General features: G+C 34.9%; 3 protein-coding genes and 3 non-coding genes across 8 annotated transcripts; 4 read left to right on the forward strand and 2 right to left on the reverse strand.

The window, feature by feature from the left end:
- The first annotated feature begins 30 nt into the window (after nt 1–30).
- On the forward strand, nt 31–103 carry TRNAK-CUU. Its single transcript has one exon. It is a non-coding gene; the product is annotated as a tRNA-Lys (tRNA).
- Nucleotides 104–439: 336 nt separating this feature from the next.
- Nucleotides 440–512, forward strand: TRNAK-CUU. The gene has a single exon. It is a non-coding gene; the product is annotated as a tRNA-Lys (tRNA).
- A 116-nt stretch (nt 513–628) lies between these two features.
- On the forward strand, nt 629–701 carry TRNAK-CUU. The gene has a single exon. It is a non-coding gene; the product is annotated as a tRNA-Lys (tRNA).
- Nucleotides 702–1,801: 1,100 nt separating this feature from the next.
- LOC111808783 (60S ribosomal protein L15-2-like) lies at nt 1,802–3,849 on the reverse strand. The gene is made up of 5 exons (XM_023694955.1): nt 3,808–3,849; nt 3,760–3,764; nt 3,075–3,247; nt 2,379–2,576; nt 1,802–2,233 (listed from the first exon to the last, which is right to left on the reverse strand). Exons 3-5 carry the CDS (start codon nt 3,189–3,191, stop codon nt 1,988–1,990), a joined length of 561 nt encoding a protein of 186 aa, XP_023550723.1. The 5' UTR covers nt 3,192–3,247; nt 3,760–3,764; nt 3,808–3,849; the 3' UTR covers nt 1,802–1,987.
- Nucleotides 3,850–4,981: 1,132 nt separating this feature from the next.
- LOC111808782 (3-isopropylmalate dehydratase small subunit 3-like) lies at nt 4,982–7,329 on the forward strand. 2 transcript variants are annotated; one of them, XM_023694953.1, is made up of 3 exons: nt 4,982–5,764; nt 7,047–7,124; nt 7,211–7,329. In XM_023694953.1, exons 1-3 carry the CDS (start codon nt 5,020–5,022, stop codon nt 7,213–7,215), a joined length of 828 nt encoding a protein of 275 aa, XP_023550721.1. In that variant the 5' UTR covers nt 4,982–5,019; the 3' UTR covers nt 7,216–7,329. The 2 variants fall into 2 exon arrangements, with proteins under 2 accessions (XP_023550721.1, XP_023550722.1); XM_023694954.1 differs by lacking the exon at nt 7,047–7,124 and having other exon boundaries at nt 7,211–7,327.
- A 1,324-nt stretch (nt 7,330–8,653) lies between these two features.
- LOC111809421 lies at nt 8,654–13,332 on the reverse strand. Of its 2 annotated transcripts, XM_023695879.1 has the most exons (12): nt 13,143–13,332; nt 12,126–12,167; nt 12,012–12,043; nt 11,834–11,893; nt 11,669–11,708; nt 10,917–11,095; nt 10,725–10,763; nt 10,450–10,536; nt 10,263–10,323; nt 9,580–9,704; nt 9,015–9,106; nt 8,654–8,914 (listed from the first exon to the last, which is right to left on the reverse strand). In XM_023695879.1, the coding sequence occupies exons 4-12, from the start codon at nt 11,876–11,878 to the stop codon at nt 8,800–8,802; spliced, it is 783 nt and encodes a 260-aa protein (XP_023551647.1). In that variant the 5' UTR covers nt 11,879–11,893; nt 12,012–12,043; nt 12,126–12,167; nt 13,143–13,332; the 3' UTR covers nt 8,654–8,799. The 2 variants fall into 2 exon arrangements, with proteins under 2 accessions (XP_023551647.1, XP_023551646.1); XM_023695878.1 differs by lacking the exons at nt 12,012–12,043; nt 12,126–12,167.
- Between the last annotated feature and the right edge of the window lie 4,857 nt (nt 13,333–18,189).

The raw sequence follows: 18,189 nt of genomic DNA on the forward strand, positions 1-18,189 counted from the left end.
AGATGTTTAAGGGTTGTACCTATTGTGTAGGCCCGTCTAGCTCAGTTGGTAGAGCGCAAGGCTCTTAACCTTGTGGTCATGGGTTCGAGCCCCATGGTGGGCGATTTGTAGCTCAGTTGGTAGAGCGCAAGATGTTCTCTTCCCAATCCTTTTCCATCAGCTACACCGGCTCATTCCATTCTTTTTGGCCAAGACCCAACTTTGAATTTGTAGCTCAGTTGGTAGAGCGCAAGGCTCTATTCACTAATAAACAATCATTTGATGTCTTGATCTAGTGACCTAATTATTAACTCTTCTCTATTAAAATCAATTTAGAGTAAATCGCCCACCATGGGGCTCCTACCCATGACCACAAGGTTAAGAGCCTTGCGCTCTACCAACTGAGAAACACTAATTGGGTCACTCGACATGATGTCTAAGGGTTGTATCTATTGTGTAGGCTCGTCTAGCTCAGTTGGTAGAGCGCAAGGCTCTTCACCTTGTGGTCATGGGTTTGAGCTCCATGGTGGGCCATTTGAAGCTCAGTTGGTAGAGAGGAAGGCTCTTAACCTTGTGGTCATGGGTAGGAGCCCCATGGTGGGCAATTTGTTCGAATTGTTTTTAATAGAGAAAANTATCTATTCTGTAAGCCCGTCTAGCTCAGTTTGTAGAGCGCAAGGCTCTTAACCTTGTGGTCATGGGTAGGAGCCCCATGGTGGGCAATTTGTTCGAATTGTTTTTAATAGAGAAAAGTTACTAATTATGTCACTCGATCAAGACAACAAATGACTCACTCTTCTTCGGTGAAGAGACACTAACGAATAAACACTAATTGGGTTGGTCACCTAAATATGATTGTATGGATCATTATATTCAGTAGTTCTTATAGTGATTTCATTTCAAAACTACTGATTCAACAATTAGATCATTGGAGTTATCGTATTATAAATCTATGGTTTATCATTTTAAGCAGAGGTATTCTTTCAGGGGCCGTATGGGCTAATGAGACATGGGGATCGTAATGGAATTGGGATAAAAAAGAAACTTGGAATAAGATGACATAGCCATCACCAACCTACACACTAAAATAAGATGACCTAACCATCGTTTTACTCTTCAAAATGGCATGTCCAAAGTCCAATTGGAAAGAAGGGAGCAAGTTTGAAAAAATAGAACATTCACTCAAACCAATCCTTGTAGGATTTGTTCTCACACATAGATCATCAATGGTCCAATTTTTAACCTATACTACACTAAATTGGCTTATTTTGGGTAATATACGCTTTGTTAGATAAAATGATAATAAAAAATTTTAAACAAATTTTCTGAGTATATATAGATAATGAAGACGAAAGACGGTTGAAAATTCTGTTCATCACCATTTTCCAAAACAGCAACTCTCATTCTGTTTAGATAATACCAACATAATAGTTTGAATTTAAACAGGATTGGGATATAGAATTTAATTCCCATTTCTAAAAATTTGTAAACCTTGCGTTTTAAACTTTAAAAGGTTTATAATTAGTTGCAGGCAATGATTCTCAGTGACCTTCATATTTTTCTCGTAATAAAATGCTTAGTGCAGAAACAAAAGGTTCCATTTCGAGACGTTTTTAAGTGAGAAAATTGTGCTCAAGCATTTGAGTTAACAAAAAGACCTGCCGGGCTTACAGGCTTGCCCCTTCTTGTTCAGGGGTACTACTGATAATATTTTCAATGAACAGTATATCCAATAGGATTATGATTTCAATGAATGTTCAAAAATACAACTAACTCATGGGCACTTTTAACCAAATAGGTCCAAACAAAAATGGTTATGAAATATAAAAATCAGGGACTGCAATAAACAAAAATTATCACTTAGTTTAGAAAGATTCAGACAAATCTCAATGTAAAATATAAAGTTCGAAAAATTCTAGATCGAAGGAGTAAAATCTTCCAGCTAAATTCTCCAAACAGAATGCAGTTAATAACAATAATACCAAAACAGAGAGAAACATCACCGGAATCAACGGTATCGACGGAGGGAGAGAGTGTTGTTCCTCTTCCAGGTTGCCCTGCGAGAAGGCCTGGCCTTGTGGTGCAAGTGTCCTTTTCCACGGAGTCCCCTGTACTTCTTGCCGGCGGATGTAAGTCCTCTGAGCTCCCTGTGCTTGTGGACTGGATTGCAGATCCAGTTGATTCTTGGGTCATTGCGAACAGCATTATGGGCAACATCCACCAAAATCACCTCATAGTACTTGTAAGTAGAATCCTGTTTTCAAATTCAAGAACAATCAGAACAGTAGAGCAGAAAGAGAACGATATGCAAGGATTTAATAACTTGTACTCAATTTCATATTCATTTACTGCTACAGGCCTCAGGTTATCAAATGAAAATAGGAGGTAGAGAATATAACCTCGTTGATCCAGTATGAATTGAGAACCCTCAAACCACCCAACTTTCGCCCTGCTCGTTCTTCTGCAACGGATCGCTTGCTGCGCTGGAACTTCAATTGGGTAACACCCTGGTTGGTTGGCTTTCCATACACAATACCCTTGGGAACTGGCCTCTTCCTACCACCACGTCTCACACGGACTCTGTATACCACATAACCCTGCAAACAATTTTCGTTGGTAACAATACAAGTCCGAATGCATATGACGCTCACAGTACGAAAATACCAGACTCAATTAAACGTGGTTATAGCATTAATATATTTATTTTTCTTGAAAAAATATACTGCCGGACTTTAATATTGAATGCAAAGCCTGTCAATCAAACAGAAACCATTCTACCAAACCCTATCAAAAAATCATGGCAGGTGCGACAAACCAATCCGATAGAAAGAAGAATCAAAGAATACATGAATCCGACCAACAAAATTGCAGGAAATCTGAACTTCTAAACAATATCATAAGAAAAACGCTCAAATAAACGAACAATCAAGAAACAGAAGAAGATAATATGCTAATCGCTCCTAAGAGAAATGCAACAGAAATAGTGTGCAAAAGTGACGGCCTAAACAACACATCCGAAAATGACGACACAGAAAATCTGGGAACAAGGCTACACAGAAAGAACTGAATCTTAAAATGGTTAGAAGTTTTGAAACCTGCTTGGCCTTGTAACCGAGACGGCGAGCCTTATCAGGGCGAGTAGGGTGATTGACGCGGACGATGGATGGATGTTGGCGATACTCCCAGCATCTCACCCTCTGTAGAAACCTCATCACATCCGATTGCTTCTTCCTCCATAGCTCCGACACGTACTTGTACGCCCCTATTGTCCAAATTCCAAGAGCAACCGAACGAAATCCAAACGATCAGCAAAAAAGAAAAAACAATTTTCACATTATCAAAAAAGTACATTCAACAGTCTAAGCTTCTCCACAAACCAAAACTAAAAGATTACTTGCAAGTATGAATGAAAATAAAAAAAAGCAACAAGAATATCGATTCGGAAACTTGCAACAACACCCTAATTCTCTTAGCAAATTGGAACGAAAATGGAGAGTAGAATGAATATATCAAAGAAACCCCCTAGAGAACGAGAGNCTTAGAATTTTTTTTTATGAGAGTAACAATTTAGTGCTTAAACTTTAGTATGTAACAATTTAGTCCAGGTAGGACAAGGAAAAATATTAGGTTTTGTTCAGGGGTGGAGTGCTTCAAAAATCTATATAGTTATCAAAGCATTTTGTGAGGAGTCCCCATTTGATCTCACCTTTTCTCGCCCAGCAACAACCATGACGACTGCACCCTCTGTGTCTGTAAGCACTTTCGCCACTTCCACTCCCCGATCGTCTCCCTCCATTTCCCATCTCTCACCTCCTCGAACCATCAAANGAAGGAGAACTTGCAGGGAGGATTCACCAACTAGGGTTTTCGTTAAGAGAACCACAGTTTATATAGAGCGATTTATCCCATGTTTCCGATCTGGACCGTCCATTTCGCCCTTTGAAACGACGTCGTGTTACCCATCACTAAAAGCACACCTTGGGCTTCGAATGGTAGGCCCAACTCATCAATGGGCTTTATTAACTAGGAGCCCATATTGCTCGCCTTATTCATGTTCATGCAATCCCATGTAAAAGTTTGCTAGTATATATATATATATATATTATTAAATATATATTTCTATTTAATTTTAAATTTTTAGAAATAATATCTTTCCCATTGCCTGATGAACCGGTTGTTACTATCGCTACAAAATTAGCCCATGTGTGTTTGTATCGCTTCAAAATTAGCCCATGTGTTACTATGAGGCATGTTGATATGAACCAAAAGATATCAATCATACAATATACTTCAATGAAGATGTGAAGAAAATTGTCAAAATTATCAAAAGTTGTTTCAATTCATGCCACATTGAAGAAGAATGAAGTTTGATTAAATTTTGGGTGGGTTACAATTTAGAGTTATTGTATTTTAAACTTTTTATTAAATTTAGGTTACAATTACATAATGGTTGATTATGGTCATTAAGTATGAATGTTACCACTCTTGAAATGCCTTTAATAGTTTCATTTTGAGGCTATATAAGCCATATATGTTGTATTTGTAAGCAGACTTGGAAAATATTATTAAAGAAGCATTTGTGCGTTCTTTAGCCAATGGCTAAGTTTATTTTCAATTCTATGTAGTTTAGGTCAAACAAGTGTTCTTGCCTTGAGATATTCGATCAACAAGGTAATCTGAATCTTATTCCCCTTGTATTGATTCCTTATCGTATCAGATGCACTTAACCCTCTATAAAAGTCGTAGTATAACTCAATTGGTTAAGATATTATACATTTTATCTTAATGTTAGCGTACAAAAAAAAAATATATATATATATATATATACACACGTACATACATACTTGTTCTTAGAATTTTTTTTTATGAGAGTAACAATTTAGTGCTTAAACTTTAGTATGTAACAATTTAGTCCAGGTAGGACAAGGAAAAATATTAGGTTTTGTTCAGGGGTGGAGTGCTTCAAAAATCTATATAGTTATCAAAGCATTTTGTGAGGAGTCCCCATTTGATCTCACCTTTTCTCGCCCAGCAACAACCATGACGACTGCACCCTCTGTGTCTGTAAGCACTTTCGCCACTTCCACTCCCCGATCGTCTCCCTCCATTTCCCATCTCTCACCTCCTCGAACCATCAAATTTCCCACTTTCTATTCCAATTTCCTCAATGATCTCTCCACCACTGTCTCCCACGCGCCGTCACGTGCTGCAAGTATTCTCCCTCGAGCAACCGCTACACCGTCCTCCGCCGCTTCTTCAAGCACCGTATTTCACGGCTTCTGCTATGTCGTCGGAGACAACATCGACACCGATCAGATTATCCCGGCTGAGTACTTAACCTTGGTCCCCTCGAATCCCAGCGAGTACGAGAAGCTCGGATCTCACGCCCTAGTTGGCCTTCCTTCCTCTTATTCCACACGCTTCGTGGAATCTAACGAGATGAAGACCAAATATAGTATCATAATTGCCGGTGACAACTTCGGTTGCGGTTCTTCACGGGAGCATGCACCGGTTGCGTTGGGAGCATCCGGTGCGGTGGCTGTGGTTGCTGAATCGTATGCGCGTATATTCTTCAGAAACTCGGTAGCGACTGGAGAGATTTATCCTTTGGAATCGGAAATTAGGGTCTGCGATGAATGTAAGACTGGCGATGTGGTGACTATCGAGCTCGCAGATGGCTGCTTGATCAACCACACGACGGGGAAAGAATACAAGCTCAAGCCTATTGGGGATGCGGGTCCTGTCATCCAGGCTGGAGGGATCTTCGCATATGCAAGGAAGACTGGTATGATTCCAAGCCATGCGCAGTGAAGTTCAATTTAAGATTGTAGTGATCGTTTCTTGTTTGTTTGTTAGAGTTATTTCTTTGCTTGCTACTGAGCTTAGAATTCTGTAGAACTGTCTGTCTTTGATAACAATAATGAATCAACAATTCGGACTGAATTTAGGAAGCAAAAATGATTGCTCTTAGAATTGAAGTCTGAAATGAGTCTTGTGTTGTTAGCTTAGCTTCTTTAGGAGGAGGCATTGTGTCAACGTTTATTACATGTTTTGGAAAGTTTGATTTTGAGATGTTATATGTTTCAGTATTTGCTTCTGCCAAAGTTCTGATCTCCTGCTAATTTATGGACAACTTGGGGATTTTATTCCTGTCGTATTTATTCCTGTCGTAGTGGGTGTAACCGCCCAAGCCCCCACCGCTAGCAGATATTGTCCTTTTTTTGGGCTTTCCCTCCTGAGTTTTCCCTCAAGGGTTGAGTTTTCCCTCAAGGGTTTTAAAATGTGTTTGTTAGGGAGAGGTTTCCACACCCGTATAAAGAATGTTTCATTCACCTTCCTAACTAATGTAGGATCTCACTATCCACCCCCTTTAGGGTCTAGCATCCTCACTGACACTTGTTGCCTTGTCCAATTGATGTGGGACCCCCCAAGTCCACTCCCCTTCGAGGTCAGCGTCCTTGCTGGTACGCCGCCTCGTGTCCACTCCCCTTTAGGGTTCAACCTCCTAGCTGGCTCTGATACGATTTGTAACAGCCTAAGCCTACCGCTAGTAGATATTTTCCTCTTTGGGCTTTCCCTCAAGGTTTTTAAAACACGTTTGCTAGGTAGAGGTTTCCACACCCTTATAAAGAATGTTTCATTCTCTTCTCCAACCGATGTGGGATCTCACCGTGGGAGTTCTGGTTGATTGGTTGGTTGGTGACGGGTACACCGCACAATAGAAAGATATTGTCTATTTTCGGCTTAAAGCACCCACGTAGTCTCGGTAAGATACTGTACTTGTATATTTAAGGCCTGCTCCACTTTTAAGCAATATCGATTATGTGTTCACATTCGTAATATTGGAGAGCGCTTAGAGGGATTTTTACACCTTTTTGCTGGTTGTAGATGGTTTAGTGTTCACTCTCACTTCTGATTTTTATGTGATTTCGATGTAAATGAAGTCTTGTAGTTAAATTTTGGCACTAATCAGTTCTAGTTCTTGTGGCCTAATAGTCGAGTGATTGAGGTAAGCCTCCGGAGCTAGTAATTTGACTTTAGTCTGAGGTTACTTGTGCATGGGGAAGGTGATTTTAAGATGCTCAAACTAGTTATGAGTTATGGCTTGGCAAGGGAATGTAGCCACCACTTTTACTCTGCATTAGGTATTTTTTGATTGATGGGGCTCGTAATATTGAATCATTTTGCTCTTTGGCAACTAGAGTCTCTGAGATTGAGCTTTCTGGTTCAGGCTAATAGTCCTCTAGGTCATGATCATGAACGATATGAGAGGTATGCTGGTTCTTTGATCAACTTGTGGCTCATATAATGCAGATAGTTATTTTAGAATTCGAGCTCCTACTTAAATCTTTGGTCGTCCAGCGAATGCTCGTTTTGTTATCATACAGAATCGGAAGCCCTTCTCAATCTCATAGGGCTGATCCGAAAGAAGACAAACGAATTGGATCGGATAAAGAAAATTGAAATCGTCAAATTATGCACTAATTACATTGAATGTGTATATGAGGAACCATGACATTTCTGGATTGTCACGAAAAACTCGTATTTGCAAGGAATTCTATCCCATATTGACATCAGTGTCCTTTGAGCTATGGGATGTTAATTTTTTGTGATATCACTAATGCACTTTGTGGTCGATGAACGGTTTGTATGAATGAGCTTATGCCAAGGTTTGAACTCCGTTTTGGGTCAATAACATCCTTTTCCTCATCTAGATTCCTAGTGTTGACCATTTCTCCAATTATAGCTGAAATATCATGTTTAATCTGTGTCTTGTTTTGTGATATGATGCATCCATTTACGAATAACAGTTAGGAAGGAAATCAGCCTAGTCTTATTTTGGATCACTATTGAGGTGTGCATCATACTTTCCTTGTTAAGCTATGTAACTCGAGGTGTGTATCATAGCTCGAGGTGTGTATCATATTTTCCTTGTTAAGCTATGTAACTCGAGGTGTGCATCATACTTTCCTTGTTAAGCTATGTAACTCAAGTCTTCATCATCTCTCCTTTACCATTTCTATTTGTGAAAGCGGGACATTATCGATATGGTCCACTCCAAATTAGTTCATGCAAATTCCTTGACAAAATTCAATTTTGCATTTAGACCTCTGCAAAATCTTGTTTGGGAAGTCAATTATCATGTTGACAATGATAACACCAAAAAGACATGATTTAAGGTGAGCATAACTAGACCGTAATTAACTTGTACTACCTTTCTTAGAGAACATAACTGTTCATATAATAACTAAGTCCGTCCAAATTAGTTCAAGTTTCTATTTTTCTTTTAATATTTGAAGTGTTTGAACAAGCTTGTATGTATGCACTTTGATTGATCTCCTTGGCTCGATCAACTAAATTGTTCAATTAGTAGGGAGTGTGAGTTTTTGCTTCAACACTTTACCCTTACTCGGATGGCTACGATGCATTATCATTAATTTACAAGTTTCGGTTAAATCAACTCAACACAAAATAATAGATTAATAGAGAGAAGTTTCATTTTGTTCAAACATTGATAAATATTAAACATGTCATAAATCAAGTTAGCATAGTTAATTAAAGACATGATATTTATAAAATACTTCTTACATCCATCACATGATAACAAGTACATAAAATTCAATGCAAATCCCAAAATCAAGCTGGGGAGATATATCATTTACTCAGCACAAAATATCTGCACAACTTCTCCAATATATAAAATAAAAACCAATAATTAACAGGAAAGAAAAAGTTATCCAACTCAGACCCCTAAAGCTTTGTATTACTTATCCCAATTTCAGCCTACCTAAACACCCCGGGAGATTTAAAGATCTAAAATCATACATCTGTCAAGATTATTGAAGATACAATCACAACATACGCCAGAAAAAAGAAAAGTGCAAGCTGAACGAAAAACTTTGGATTTTCCCTCATGTTTGGGGATGTTACGGCCCTGCAAAATTCATAACATACTTTCTCCAGTAAGTTTCAAGGCAAAAGGAGAAGAAACCGATCATCTTTCCATAGCTTCACAGAAATTTGACAGTAATTACCTCGCAATACGCTGCGAAAGTCGTTGAAATGGCAAACTCTGTATGAACACCATGCCTGGTCCTGTTAATGTGGCAGTCACTAAGTTGTCACCCTGCAATTTAACAATGGTGAGAAGGCCTCTTAGAAGATGATACAAATGTTTTCTATATAAATACACAGAATGTCTGGTTAAAGCTTTAAGAACGAGAAGTGTTCGAAATGGTTGGACTAAGTTTCCTTCTTGTGAACCAGAAGGCGCTGGTATTTTTATGATTTCTCTGCAAATAACTAAGAGGACGAAGGCCAAATGAGATATCCACCCGAGAGAAGCCCACAACAAAGACTATACAAATACATCCCCAAATAGCCCCGAGACTATAATTTTGAAGAATATAGCCCTACCATCATCATCAAACATAAAAGCTTGGTGTGTGTTTGTATTTTTACTTTATTTCAAGCGAAGTGTATCCCATATCGGTTCGGCTTTTGTGTAGATAATAATCCAGAAATCAAAATTACGGCATGGCGAACGAAGATTAGACATGGAAAGTGAAAGCAAACTCCATAAAAATAAAGAACTCTTACTCCAAATACTGCTCTTCTCACAGGACCATTGTATTTAATTTGGACATCAATGGTGGTGGTCATAGCCACAATGCAGGAGATATCCACTGCTAGTACTTCACCAACCTCGAGATTTTTCTGTACAACTAGCATAACCCGAAAAACTTTCATAATCAGTAGACATAGATTAACATTATTTATTTTAAAAGCAGAAGGCTTTTTCTTCAAATAAAAATACTAATTTTGAATTGTCTAAAGGCTGAAGCATGAAGTGCGTTTCATCTTGAAGATTAAAATAAACATTTAGATATAAATAATGTGATCTCCCTCCCCCTTCAAGCCATTATATATATCATACCTAGTAAATTATGAACCAAAAATCTCGGAAGGAAAAACAAACACCAGCACGTAAAGTAGTATTCCATCTACATCAAGTGTGATTAAAATATAATTCCAATATAACATATTAGCATCTGACTTGCTACTGTTCAAGGTCAGCAGTTGTGATTTCACCACATTAAAAGTGTGGAAATAAATCATAATAACAAATCGAACACTTTGGATGCTCTAGCCAACAGGTTGAGGTCACATGAAAACTCAAAGCAGAAACTTCAGGCTTGTTTTCCGTTTTCACGATTGCATAACGAATGCAAACAGTCCTCGGAGAATTTGCTAAAATATAATGAAAAGTGAGAAGTGCATACCTGATCCACCCCCAAGAATAAAGGCAAGTCCTTGGCCTGATAACTTCTGTCTAAGAAACCCCTACAATAACATCCAGAGTAGCGAGAGAAAGGAAAAATAAATAACATTAGGAAGCACAAAAATGAATACCAGAAAGCAGAGATACATGGAGCAGTATAGCCAATAAGGATTAATAAATCAGCATACCTCCACACCTGTGACAACATTGCGTACTCTGTGATCAATTGTGTTGTTAACTTTCACATCATTGACAGAGCAAAGGAATGCATCTGGCTACGTATAAAAAATGAAGCGAAGATTATCAGGCAATGGAGCTCAGAAGAATAAGATTGAATAATTGAATTAAAGTAACTAAAATTCCAATGTCTTAAACATATAAATTTAATTTATTTCCATCAGCGATTAAGAAAAGTACCAGAGAGAAGCTATTTAGCAAATAACAAATAAACAATATTCTCTACCTGGCATAGAAGCTCTCCACCAAACATCGCCATATCAATCTGCAACATAATTGTAGAAACATATATGACATTGAGGATAAATTGGAATGTTCTACATTGAAGCTAAATTCGATTGATGAAAGCTTTTGATTATTTTTTAATTTTAATTATTTATTTTTTGTTAAAAAAGGGAAAACAAAACGCAGCACAAACCGGAAGGATCCTAGCAAGAGAAGGCGCAGCAATTCCAACATATCCATCACTTGTACCGGCATTCCGAAGAACGATGCTAGTAACACTCTTGCCAAATAGCCAATGCCAAACGCCCACTTCGTTTTCGGGGAGAAAAACATTTTCCATCTCAATAGACCCAGACATGAAGCACATGGAGCCTGCAAGAATAAGTGTATCAGTTGCACATACAATAAGCAAGTAACAAAGAAACAAGAGAACCTTTTCCCATAAGAAAAAGTAGATGAACTATAAGGAAACCTCAATTCTCATAAACAAAAGTTTTTGAAATAAGAAAAATTGTCAAGACTATCATTGCAAGTTTCATATGAACATTAGTGAATTTCATTTAAAACAGCAGATAAAGAGCATAAAAAATCATCATATTGGAAACGCTCTGTATACCTAATGCCAATGTCTATTTACCAACACTATGGAAAGAGAACTTGAACTACTATTCACAAATTAGAAGGGTCTATGTTTACGAAACAATCCTTTTATACAAGTGTGTCAAGATAGTGAGAACATTGTGTACAAATTAAAAGCATATCAAACAAGTGTTTGAGGCAATTTGAGGTCGATATCCCAAAAAGGTTAAACATGAACTTGACCTAAAGAAAGTGTTATAAGAAATAGAAACTATATTCTAAAAGCTCAATAACGTTTCTCAATAAAGAGACAGAAACCAAAACGAGTGTATCCAAGAAAAAAAAAATCATTCTAACACTACTTACCAGGCCTTGCAATAACCTTCTCTTGTGGCTTCAGCATTATCTGCCAGTGCAGGATGAACAAGAAAATAAAGAGTTACAGTACTTCAAGAGAGACAATAAATATGAAAAAAGTTAACCATGATGCCACTATGTGACACGAAATAACAATAATAATATATTATATACCTGTACGACCTGGGCTTCACCACCCAAAATCTGAAAAGGTATCATTGCATCTTGTGGGCTCTACAACATGAAGGAAAAAAACTACTGTTAGTAAAACAAAAGTAATAAACATTATACACTAGATTGCAATACAATAAAGCTTCATGAGAGTTAATCCTTCCAAATCTTCCAAATCTACATTAAGAAGGAGAGATTTTATTCAAAGCCATTCATATTTTTTTTTCTTTAAATAGGATGGCATCTAATGTGTGCTTCCCTATTTGGCTATTTTAATGCTACGCTGTCTCAGAGTGGTTACTGGTCTGTCATCAACCCATATCACCTCCTTTCAGGCCTGTTGACATATCACAAACATGTATTCTTAGTGTAAGAATGGGCATGGGGCAATGTCTAAAATTTTTCTTTTCGTTTTATGCCTTCTTAAATTGACATCCATTATTTTTGGATTAGGCCAACATCGATCATGAAAGAGTTGGATGTTTGACTTGCCTCTTAAAACTAGCTTTTGGAGGGGGACGACCCATTTGGCCAATGGGTGGTATTACAGCCTAGGTTATAACAACTTACTCCAACAGTCTATACACTCTACAGACTTGTAGAGATTAGGTAAATGGTGATCCAACATAATGAACCAATAACTTAGGAGAGATTGTTGCTTTATACCTCATTGGTTGTACAAAGAATTTGATGTTGGTTCGTAAATGCTTAAATGGCTCACCTCTGTCATAGAGTTAAAAAGGCCCATCCCACTCTGTCATAGAGTTATATACCTTGAACTACATTTGAAGTAACTGAATATTATAGAAACGTACCGGTTAACTCATCTTCAGAATTCATGTGTGTGTGTGTGTGTGTGTTTTTAAAAAAAAATTAGAAGACCAACACACTAATGACCAGTGTATAATCTAGAAGTGGAAAAGTATTCAACAATTTGCACATTCCAGACAAAGTCTGGTGCTTCAATCAATGCATCTAATGTTTGGGCTGTGGGAACAAGGCTGGTAAGAACATAACTCAAAAACAGTCCGCGCCTGCCTAATTGAATCACAAAATATCCTCCACGAATCAATAAACCCTTCGTTTACAACTAAGAATGGACAAAAAAAAAAAAAAAACCCAATATTCAAAATCGATGAGATTCGAAAGGAAGTTTAACCCTTATTCACAAAAGAAAAATGCCGAACGATCAAACACGCCACATACAATCAACGTTTCCATTAACTTCCTGAATTTCCCCCAAACCAAGCAGGATCCAGAATCAACTTAAAAATTACAAAAGGCAAAATAAGAATCTAGAATGAGAGATCACCTGGTAAACGTAAGGCTGAAATGGCGTTGAGAAAAACGGAGCAGCCATGTTCGAGAAACACTCAATTCTAAATCACCAGAGATCGAAATCGAACCAGAAGTGCGCACCACTCTAAAATCTATGCCACCATTGATGCGCCCAAGTAGCAATTCCGAAACGGAAAATTCAAGAAGGAGTTGAATTGAAATAGACCAATTTCTTTTTTTCCTCTCTTTTATTTTTTTCCCAATTACTTTTCGGGAAAAAATTTGGGGAAAACCTAAATTACTGAAATAGCCTTTCCTGCAAAACATTAATGGCCGTGGAATCTTGTAAATTATCGGTTTCCTGATGGCTTATATGTCAATGAACTGATACATTTCAGATTTGAGATTAGGGGATTCCATGGTGGAGTCCACGTTGAGAAATTAATGACGTGGCTATTTTTCATTGGGCGCACTATCAGCCTCCTACGTGTTAGATGACACGTAAGCACATAGGGCGCCGTGATGACGAATTATTCGGTCTGACTATACGACGCCGTTAGTTCGAGAGCCGTTGACATTATCTTTTGGCCAGCCTCTTTTAAATAAATAATTAAATAATTCCATCCATATTTAGATCGTAGTTTTCAAAAATAGCCAAATGTTTCATTTAATTTTGTTTAAAAAAATCTCTAAATTGTAATTGGTCGGATAATCTATCTTTATTACTTAGAAATTTCCGTATTTACTTTATATTTCAATAATTTATTCAATTATAATTGTATTTGGTTAGTATTTACCCTTTTTTTTATCTAATATTTAGATTAATTTTTGGCAAAATTTCCTCAATAAATATATCTAAATTTACTAAAATTTTAATAACTTTAAACTTAAAAAAAAATCAAACGAACAAAATGATTTTATTTTTTTATTATGAAATTTGATTTAAAATATAAATTTAGTTGTATAATATATATTTTACATATTTTTTTTTCTTATTTTTAGAAATTGGTTCGCGTATATTTTATTTATTTTCAAGATTTGGGTTAGTAATATATTTTGTATATTTTATTTTATTTTCAAGATTTTGATTAGTAATATATTTAATTGGTAGCTTATATCTTATTTAAATTTTGTGAACATCAATGAAAATCAGACTTTTAATTCCATTTTTGTTTGTCATTTTTAACATTTTTAAAATTCATTAATATTTTTAAAATGGTACTAACGGTTATATGTATATACTAATGGTAAGAGTATTTTAACTTTTTTAAAGTATTTTTTAAATAAAAAAAGGTTAAAGAGTATTAATAAATATTTAGAAAACTCGAGTGTATTTTTTAAACCCTTTTAAAAATTTAAAGTTATTTTTATATCAATTTAAAAACTAAAGTATATTTTAAACAAAATAATAACAATTATATAATAATAATAATAATAATAATGATAAGTGTAATTTTTTAATTTTTTTTTTTAACTTTTGAAAGTTTGAAAGTATTTTTCAAATAAATATATCGGAAAATCATCTAATCATTAATTTTTTAAATTGAAATAAAAAAATATTTGTGTTTTAATTTTTAGTATTTTACTTTTTACAAATCTCAAATTTAAACTTTTAAAGTTAATTTTTATATTAAATAATAATTATTATTTTTATGCAAGTAAAATGTGAGAATATTTTTTAAAATTTTTTATCAATATCTATTGAGAAATAATATTTTGAGTATATATTATTTATGAAATATATATTTATGATTTGATTTATAGTATATTTTATTTTATTTTTAATATTTAATAAATTTATTTTTTCCTTATCGGTAGGTATTAGTTGTCAGCTTGTATTCTATTTAAAGTTTGTGAATATTAGTGAGAATACACACGTTCGATTCCAATTCTATTTTTATTTCTCATTCTTAACATAGTATCAAAGAACCGATCTTGATATTCTTAAATATCAAAATTTCTTCTATGGCGGAATCAGCCAAATCCAGCTTCAAAATTTCGGATGTTGATTTAACACATCCTTATTATATTCATCACTCTGATCAGTCGGGATATTCACTTGTTCCAATCAAATTAAATGGAACAAATTACCGATCCTGGAGTAAATCAGTTATGCATGCTCTTATTGCCAAAAAGAAAATTGGCTTCATTGATGGCACAATTGAAGAACCGTCTAAAAATGCAAATTCAACCGAATTTGAACTCTGGAATCAGTGCAACAGTATGATAATATCTTGGTTAACTCATTCAGTTGAAGCAGATATCGCTGAGGGTATTATTCACGCCAAGACAGCTCATCAAGTGTGGGTTGATCTTCACGATCAATTCTCACAAAAGAATGCTCCAGCAATTTTTCAGATACAAAAGTCGATAGCAATTATGTCACAGGGAACCATGACAGTGTCAGCATATTTCACCAAGCTCAAAGCACTCTGGGATGAATTGGAAGCGTACCGCACACCATTTACCTGTAATCAACGTCAAATACATGTTGATCAACGCGAAGAAGACAAGTTGATGCAACTACTCATGGGGCTCAATGAGTCTTATAAAACGGTGAGATATAACATATTGATGATGACTCCATTACCTAATGTGAAGCAAGCCTATTCATTACTTGTACAAGAAGAGATGCAACGTCAGGTAACTTCTGAACGTACTAAGAATTTCTCGATTGCATCAGCAGTGCAGAAGAAAACAACATATTCAAAATTCGTCAGGGATAAATCATGTGAACACTGCAATAAAAGTGGTCATACAATTGATGAGTGTCGAATTCTTAAGTTTCACTGTAAATTTTGTGATAGAAGGGGACATACAGAAGATCGATGTCAACAGAAAAATAATTCTAGAATGGCAGTACAATTCAATCAACGCAACAATCGAGGATATCAATCATCTCCAAATATGGCCGATGTTTCTCAGTTGAATACAGAAGAACAGTCACCTAATTCCATCCAAAATTTCTCTTCTGAGCAATTACAACAGATTGTACAAGCCTTATCTGCACNTGGCAGTACAATTCAATCAACGCAACAATCGAGGATATCAATCATCTCCAAATATGGCCGATGTTTCTCAGTTGAATACAGAAGAACAGTCACCTAATTCCATCCAAAATTTCTCTTCTGAGCAATTACAACAGATTGTACAAGCCTTATCTGCACTCAATCATCGTCCTTTTGGTAATTCTGATAATAACATCAATGTTGCAGGTTTGTTTCCAGTATCTGCATTATCTATTAACTCTACAAATTCTAATCCATGGATTCTCGATAGCGGAGCTACAGATCATATAGTATCCAAAGCTTCTGTTATGACTGAACCAAAGGCTACCACCATATCTACGATATATTTGCCTAATGGAGGGACAACATATGTGTCACATACTGTCAATGTTTCCTTTAATCCTAACCTTAAATTAAACAATGTTTTATGTGTGCCTTCATTCAGTTTAAACTTAATGTCTATCAGCAAACTTACCAATGACTTGAAATGTTATGTCACGTTCTATCCTGATTCTTGTGTTATGCAGGACTTAGCTGCGGGGAAGATGATTGGCTCGGGTAAACAATTCGGAGGTCGCTATCATATTTCTTCATCCCAATCAAATCATCAGCAAATCAAGTATCTCAGTCATATGATTTATGACATTTACGCTTAGGTCATCCTTTTTCTTCTCGTTTTAAATTTCTAGCAGATCAATTGCATCTTAATAATGCTACTCTTTCTCATAACGGTAGCATTTGCCCATTAGCAAAACAAACTAGGTTATCTTTCCCAAGAAGTTCAATAACGACCCATTCTGCCTTTGATCTGTTACATTGTGATGTTTGGGGACCACATAAAATTTCAACCCATTCTAGTTTGGGTTTTTTTCTCACTGTTGTTGATGATTTTTCTCACTTGTGGCATTGAATTTCAGCTCACGTAGTCATAGAACGTAAGCATCGTCATATCCTAAATGTAGCTAGGTCTCTTCTTTTTCAGTCGAAGGTTCCCCTAATATTCTTTCTTTATGATTTAATTTATAGTATATTTTATTTTATTTTTAATATTTAATAAGTTTATAATTTCCTTATTTGTTGGTATCAGTGGTTATTCTATTTAAAGCTTATAATATCAATGAGAATATACACCTTCCATTTCAATTCTATTTCTATTTCTCATTCTTAACCAAAAAAAATTTCTTTAAAAAATAAACGTGCAACAACTATTTTTATAGAATACAATTTTAAAGTATAAAATAATACAATATTTTAACAAATAATTTTAATAAATATTAAATTAATATAATTTAAACATTTTTCTTAAATCAATAATTTAATGCTTTTAGGGTCGTTTAGTTTAAAATTTTATTCATGATGCTCGATAAAAAATAATTTACCTAAAAAATGGTTGAAAATAGGTCTACATATTGTATGGTAGGTAACCAAATTATTTTCATTAATTTTAGAAAATTATTGGTCAAAATAAATTAAATATATGTTTAAAAGATTATTATTGATTTATTATAATTAAATAATTAATTATAATTATTTTATAAGCTAAAATTAATTAACTAATTGAGTTTATTCAAAATAAAATATGAAATATTATTAAAATTTTATATAAATAAATAATATTTTTTAATTATCGTAGAAACTTATTACATGATTGAATAATTAATTGTTGTAAGTTAATTTATTTTTATTAAGTCAAATTATTAAAATAATTTTAACTAATTAAATTTTGATTTAATTTTAATTTATTAATATATTATTAATATATTTTAAGTTTTTAAATTTATTTAGCACTCAATATTAATAATTATTCTTAACAAACTTCACATAATAATTATTTTAAATTAAACGTCAAAGACCTAATTAGTAAAAATTTATGGACAAAAATATTAAAATTTTAAACTCAAAAGATAAAATAGAAATTAAACTCAAAATTCAAAATTTAAAAATAAAAATATAATACAACGTTTTCAAACTTAATTATTTTTTTCTGTTAGTAGCTGTCTTCCTCAACTTCGATTCAATGCCACCAATCACATGCCGCCAGCTGTATGTGGCACGCCCTTTGTTATGAGGACA

This window comes from Cucurbita pepo, chromosome LG13 (genome assembly GCF_002806865.2).
Source record: "Cucurbita pepo subsp. pepo cultivar mu-cu-16 chromosome LG13, ASM280686v2, whole genome shotgun sequence".
NCBI lineage: Eukaryota > Viridiplantae > Streptophyta > Magnoliopsida > Cucurbitales > Cucurbitaceae > Cucurbita > Cucurbita pepo.